Here is a 7,069-nt window from a genome sequence, read left to right on the forward strand (position 1 = left end):
GCATTGTAAAAAATGTTTGTGCCTTTTATGATATCAGTGCACAAGTAAAAAGCGGACCAATCAAAATCCCTAATGAGGTTATTAAGCTTCGCAAACTCGGCTTTACGAAAGCAGCGGACACGTTCGGGCAGCCTACTCGACCGATCCAATACAGTTGGTCCTATATCTAGCGACACCTCGAAAGTAGGGTGGTAGGCGTCTTCAGGTATAGTGAGCGGAAGGGCTCGGGTTAACAACACTATGGTCGGATCCGATACAAAGCACAGATCAAGCAATCGACTCAAGGAATTTTTCACATGGTTGACTTGAGACAGGGACAGGTCAAGCAAGCCGTCAGCAAAGTCATGTCGTGACATGGGCACTAGGATACTAGACTCGTTTACCGAAGACCAAACAGTTACTGGCAAGTTGAAGTCACCAAGAACTATCATACGATCTTTATCAGATAGCGAGGAAGAAAAAGCGGTTAAAGCGGACAAGTGCTGCTCATAAATTGAAATATCCGAAGAAGGTGGGATATACGAGCAAGTAATGAATATAGCGAAAGCGGGAAGAATCAGTTTTACACACAGGAGTTCCAGTTCCTGTTGAACTTGGACTGTGAAGTGTTCCGACGTGAAGTAAGAGTCCACTGCAATTAGAACCCCCCCTGCACGTCGAGACGAACGGTCCTTTCTAAAAGTTGTGTACCGAACTGCCAAAACCTCGGAACTAAGAATTTCCGGTTTTAACCAGGTTTCAGTAAACACAATAACGTGGGAAGCAAATGCAACACTATCCCGGAAAAGAATGCTGAGCTTACTACGCAAGCCTCTTACATTCTGATAGGTTACTAAAAGAGAAGTTAGTTTTTTGGAAAGGTGGAAGCAAGACGGGAAGTTGAGGGAGAGGAAGTTGAGGTTGAGGGTGGCACACTGGAAGGATTTGGAAGGGATATGGGGGGCCTATTCTTCTTCTTAGCCTTAAACTCCTTCCCCACCAAATGCTCCGGCCAAAATTTGGCGGAGCAAATGGTGTCAAATTGAGTTGGGGAGATGCTTATCTTAAACGAGGCTATTTCCCTGGCATAAGAGAAGTTAAATTTCTCCACCTTTAAACCCACGGCTTTTATTTTGCTTTGAATAAAAGCAATTACATCATTAGATGTGAGGTCAGGGGCCAGCCGTGAAACAAAAACTTGTCGTTTTGGTGGTGTATATGTATTTTCATCGGATGTACGAATGTATGAAGTATATGTATCCATATCGAACTCTATTCGTGGCTATCTTTTCGAAGAATTTCCCTGAATTTAATTACTTTCCTTATTTAATTCAATGCTTCAATTATTTAATTACCATTTCCTCCGTCGAAATAAGACAAGGAATTTGATTTCATATTTTATTCATTGATAAAGTGCGGCACAACACGAAAATTCAAGTGCAAATTTTGCAAAAATGCCTATGAAAATTATTCAAAACCATTCCCATTCGCGACTGGTCCCCGTCTCCAACTCAACCCTGCTTTGCATCTTTTGTTATACGCTCTCCTTAGACTAGGCGACAACTCTGGTCCCAGTGAGCCGCTATTCAGTTCACTGGAATCGTCCACCACTCCACTGCTCTCGTCACAGCGGCGCCAAGCGGCGGGTCATCCATCCAGGTGGAGAGTGGTGGATGTGACATACTTAAGAAACGCTCGAGTTTCGGGCGGAAGTAATTTTTATTTTTTCTCTGCAAATATTGACTTGATCCCAATTGCGAGTCACCCAAAGAAATGTTGAAAGCATTCCTCCAGTCGGCGGTCCCGCTGAGGTGCCACGATGTGGGTGGGGTGGGGCGTGTAGGTGCAGGCGATGCTCACTTGACAGTTGGCCACCACAGCGGGCCATAAACAACGGAGGCCCCCAGAAATGGGTGGCCACGGCTGTGGTTCACTTTGTTCTTATTTACCGCCAGCCAGCTCCCTTTGCGCGCTCAGGGAATTTCTTCAAAGAAAACCAGAACCTCCTGAACACCCTTTGACATTCATATGTTGTGTGAAAAGAGTTTTCTTGGATTACCATACAAGATATTTGCGGTGTGGATTTGTATCCAGCAAAAGGCGACATTTAATGAAGCAGAAAAACAACGAAACGAAAGCGAAAGGCATAGCAGCGTCATGACCTCGTTCAATATTCTCTATGTCTCTCTCTCTCTCACTCTCTCTCTCACTCTCTTGCAGCACTCGAATGCTATGCTTGCACCTATTAGGACGGCTACAGTGATGACTCCTGTGTAAGGAACGCCAGTGCCGTCAAGGTTCTCAACTGTCACAAGAAGAAGCTGTTATAGGCGCCCCTGAGGCTGAGGTGGCGGGGCGCGCTGGACTGCTGTCGCGAAAAATGGGGGAGCCGGGCACATAGCGTTCAGGCTGCAAACGACACGAAACAAGAGAAACGTTTTCCCATAATTACAGTTCAAATCGAGTTGCATTCAGAGGAAGGGAAACAAGAGTTCTTTATCGGAAACCCGATAAGATACGTTCTATACGTGTGTCTGTAAGGTGGCATCATTCGCGTGATGCTCGCATTCAACTGCGGCGGGTCGTGTACTGCTAGAGGGGGGGCTGCCCGACCTTGACCGGCCAGGTTCCACTCGGCCCAAAGGGGCGAGTCCCATTCGTTCCCGCGAGCCAGTGGGTGTCGCTTCCCTTCGTCCTGCAGCGTGGACGCCAGGCTTTGAGCGTCGCGTATTATCGTCTCGTGCTCGTCGGTGTCCGTGGTCGCGTTGTCGTCGTCGATGGCAGCCCCATAACTCCCGAACCAACGGCGATTCAGGGCGGCGACGTCGTGATTGGGCGCCGAGCGGACACCTGCGGTTGCGAAGCGGCCATCGGGCTCTACTTCCTCTTCGGCGTCGGTCCCCGGGCCCTGGGTTTGTTGGTCGATCCACCCTTGGATGGCTGCCGCGCGCCGGCACCATGGCATCCTGTCCTGTTGTCTAAGTGTCGCCTCTCCGACCCGCCTCAGCTGGGCTTGACGGGAGGCGGATGGCCCATTGGGGGCCACGCGGTTTCCAGCCGCGAGTCCGGTGTGTCGTTGGTTCGTCGGCAGGTGCCGGGACTTCAGGCTGCTGGTCTCCGCTAGGGTGTCCCGTCGTATCACCATTTGCCCCTAGGGGCCGAGCTTGCCTTCCGTCTCTTAGACGCTTCATGTCTTCAGTCGATTCTAAGGAGAAAATGCCTGTCGGTTAGAACCTGGCTGTCTTAACTAGAAGTACTAATACCCTCCCCCTATCCTGCTTGAGCGGTGCGAGTAAGAAGATGTTTACATTGGGTGTAGTACTTATCTAATCCCATAAGGGGATGTATACGTAGCTTACGGTTTCGTGGGTCGCGCCCCTTACGGGGCGAGGACGTGACGGTAGCGCGCTACCGCAAGTGGCCCTTGCGAAGTCGGCAGGTCATTCAGGTCTCTCCAACGTCGTTGGGTTCTCCTCGGGGTGGTCCACTCCGTGGAACGCCTTTAAGTCGGCTAAACTCGCAGTTTTCCTTCGTTTGCCTTGATGAACCTGTAGTCGAGGTTCACGGTAACTGGGTTAGTCGAGTCTGATCTTCGAAAAGGGTTGCGTTGTCGACCGGCCGCGGCATCGGCTAACGGGGCGAGTTGATAATTCGTTGGGGGGTGAGGTGCGAGTTGGTCTACCCGCCCATGTCCTTCGGGGCCGTGTTCTTCCAGGCGAAGCGGGTCGTGGTGTAGAGCGATGCTGGTTTCCCGTGGGGTCGTTCGCTCTGATTGAGCCGCACTGCTGTGCATTTCTGATTTGGCTCGCGTCGATCGTGTTATAATTTCAGCGCCGCCGGGTCCGTCTCGGTCGGGGCTTAGATGCGTTGTCCTTGTATTGCTGCTGGGTCTGGCGTGGTCGAGGCTTCGATGCGTTGTCCTTGTATTGCTGCTGAGTCTGGCGTGGTCGAAACTTAGAAACGTTGTCCTGAGGTTACTGCTGGTTCTGGCGTGGTCGTGGCTTAGCTCCGTTGTCTTGGTAGGGATACTCTGGGTGGTTTTCGAGGCAGACGGACTGGCCCTGGGTGTGTCCAGCGGTGTCGCAGTCGTCTCCGTCGAATCCTCGTTTCTCTGGGTGTTCTTCGAGGCGGACGGACTGGCCCTGGGTGTGTCCAGCGGTGTCGCAGTCGTCTCCATCGAATCTTCGTTGCTTTGGGAGTTCTTCGAGGCGGACGGACTGGCCCTGGGTGTGTCCAGCGGTGTCGCAGTCGTCTCCGTCGAAACTTCGTTGCTTTGGGTGTTCTTCGAGGCGGACGGACTGGCCCTATGTGTGTCCAGCGGTGTCGCAGTCGTCTCCGTCGAATCTTCGTTGATGGTTCTGGCGCGGTCCTATCGAATCGTGGGTTGGGTTCTGGTGGCGTTGCTGGGTCTGGCGTGTTCGAGATCCTGATGCGTTGTCGTGGGTCCATTGCTGGGTCTGGCGTGGTTGGGATTCGGGTGCGTTGTCACTGGTACATTGCTGGGTCTGGCGTGGTTGGGATTCTGGTGCGTTGTCTTCGTCCGGTGGGTCGCCGTTGGATTGGTCGAGTGGGTAGGACCAGCGGATGCAGTCGCGGGACGCAAATACGTTGGATGTAAACGCTGCTCCTCTGTCGCTGACTATGCGCTTGGGAAAACCAAACACAAATGACCAATCTCTCAGCCTCTTCACAACTTCTTCGTGACCTGTTGACTTAGTTGGGAACAGCCACACAAACTTGGAGAATGCATCTACCACAGCAAAAATGTACTTGTATTGCTTGGCTGTCGCATCCATTGGTTCCAAATGATCAACGTGCAGCGTGTATAGTGGTGTGTCACCCTTGTCAATGCAATGAAGATAGCCTTCTTGTTTGCCCAACTTTTTGCTGAAAATTATACAACTGATACAATTAGTAATCAACTTATTTACTTTCCGTTCAAGGTGCGGAATCCAGTATTGCTGCTGAACTGAGTGCATTGTCTTCGCTGTGGAGAAATGACCAACTTCATTCCATCAGCCTTGGAACCACCAATACGTCATTTCCATTTACAGATTTGAAGAGAAGACCTCCTTTAAGCTTGTAGTCTTGATATGGGTGCTGCTTCAGGATCTCAACTGTGGCTTTGATGAAATCGTCATCCTGCTGTGCTTTCTTTATCCGAGCTGTTAGCTCCGTCGTCACGAACATGCATGTCTGCGGAAACCGCCTGGGACAGTCCACGTGTCTCATTCTGTCCCCTGGGCGGTGTACTGCTTTGAATGTAAAGTCCTCCATATACAGAATCCACTGGGAAACTTCTCTGGGTATATCTACTTTCGTTGTTGTCTGCTTAAACGCCGCACAGTCAGTGGCAAGATCAAATTTGATCCCCAACAGGTAGTGACGAAACTTCTTGAGTGCGAGGTATGCAGCTTTGACCTCCAAATAGTAACTGTGACGTTTGGACTCGGCTTGTGTAGTCTTTTTACTCCAATAGTAAATCGGGTGGAAATTGCCATCAAACTGCTGCAACAAAACTGCTCCGAAACCTTCTTTGGATGCATCCGTGTGGAGTTCCGTTGGCGCTTCTCGTGTAATACATGTAATACAGGTGCGATTACAAGCAGATTCTTTAAGGTTTGTAGCGATTGTTGCTCTGCTTCGCCAATGTTGAAAACTGCTTCCTTCCTGAGTAGATTCGTGAGCGGCCGGGCAACTTGTGCATAGCCAGGGATGAGCTTTCTGAAAAAGCCTGTGAGTCCCAGAAATGCTTGAGCTGCTTTAATGTCTTTGGGCGTAGCAAACCGACTGACAGCTGCTGTCTTCTCTTTGCCGGGCCAGATTCTCCCGTCCTCAATGATATGGCCCAGAAAGCTAATGCGTGGCTGCATGAAGCTACATTTCTTCCATTTGATCTTTAGGCCAAACTGCGCAGCTGTCTCCAGGACCAACTTTGTCTTCCTCATGCATACCTCGGGCGACGCGGCGTAAACAATTATGTCGTCCATATAAAGCTGCATAATGTCAGAGTTGATTAATTCTTGAAAAATATAGCTTACGAACCGAATGAACGCAGCTGGCGAGTTCTTGAATCCGAAAGGCGCTTTATTAAACTCGAATAATCACTCCTTTGTGACGAAGGCCGTATACGACTTGCTTTGCTCTTCCATAGGCACATGGAAAAATCCGTTTTCAAGGTCCATTATGGTAAACCACTTAGCCGACTGCAGCTTTTCCAAGACTTCCTCCATGATCGGGACTGGGAAGCAGTCCAGCAATACCATGCTGTTTAACTTCCTGTAGTCTACGCAAACTCTAAGTGTACCATCTTTTTTCTTCACGACGACAACTCTGCTCGCTACATTTGAAGACGACTTGCGCACGATTCCTTGCTCGATCCATTCTTCGACTTGCTTCTTTACGGCACTGGCTTCGTCTGTTGATAAACGACTCGGTGAGTGATTAAACGGCTTGATTACTCCGTCGGGAACTATCTTCAGTTGGATTGGAGACTGCTTTGCAACTTCTGTGGGCATTTGGTAACTGTTACTTATCATCTGTTCAACGTCTTTTCGATATTGCGGCGGAGCTACAAAGAATGACTCTTCAGTTACATTATATATAAGAGCATGCTCATCTGTTGGCACAGGATCTGCGTCATGCTTCAAAAACGTGTATCCTTGCATATCAGCGACGAAACGGAACTTTTTAATGAAATCATGCCCCAAAAGTGCGTCGAAATCAATCTGGCTACTGGGGACTACTAAAAACTTCTGTGTGGTCAGCAACTTATCCACGGTAACTTCTGCATTAAAGTATCCAACAGGCTTTGTTGATATCTGACCCAGACCGCGCAACATAGTTGTGCACTTCAAAAGTTTAACGTTTTGCATGGTCTTCAACATACTCTCTTTGATTATGGTTACATCTGACCCTGTATCCACAAGACAGTCAACAACAATGCCGTTTATTTGAATTTTTTTCATGCGACTGCGATCCAAAATGACGCGAACTTTATCAGCTTCATAAGGACAGTTACGCGAAATGTGACTGTGGAGATAATGTTTTTTATCCCCAATCGGCCGACTAATTATTTCGAATTAAATAA

General features: G+C 49.2%; 1 protein-coding gene across 1 annotated transcript; it reads right to left on the reverse strand.

Annotated features, from left to right (window-relative positions):
* Positions 1 to 2,025: 2,025 nt before the first annotated feature.
* LOC117194348 lies at positions 2,026 to 3,656 on the reverse strand. The gene is made up of 2 exons (XM_033398917.1): positions 3,339 to 3,656; positions 2,026 to 3,184 (listed from the first exon to the last, which is right to left on the reverse strand). The coding sequence occupies exon 2, from the start codon at positions 3,122 to 3,124 to the stop codon at positions 2,435 to 2,437; it is 690 nt and encodes a 229-aa protein (XP_033254808.1). The 5' UTR covers positions 3,125 to 3,184; positions 3,339 to 3,656; the 3' UTR covers positions 2,026 to 2,434.
* Between the last annotated feature and the right edge of the window lie 3,413 nt (positions 3,657 to 7,069).

This window comes from Drosophila miranda, assembly GCF_003369915.1.
Source record: "Drosophila miranda strain MSH22 chromosome Y unlocalized genomic scaffold, D.miranda_PacBio2.1 Contig_Y3_pilon, whole genome shotgun sequence".
In the NCBI taxonomy this organism is placed as follows: Eukaryota; Metazoa; Arthropoda; class Insecta; order Diptera; family Drosophilidae; genus Drosophila; species Drosophila miranda.

What these genes read in the sequence shown, in the direction of transcription:
- LOC117194348 (XM_033398917.1), bottom strand. Translation starts at nt 3,124, where the DNA reads ATGGTGATACGACGGGACACCCTAGCGGAGACCAGCAGCCTGAAGTCC.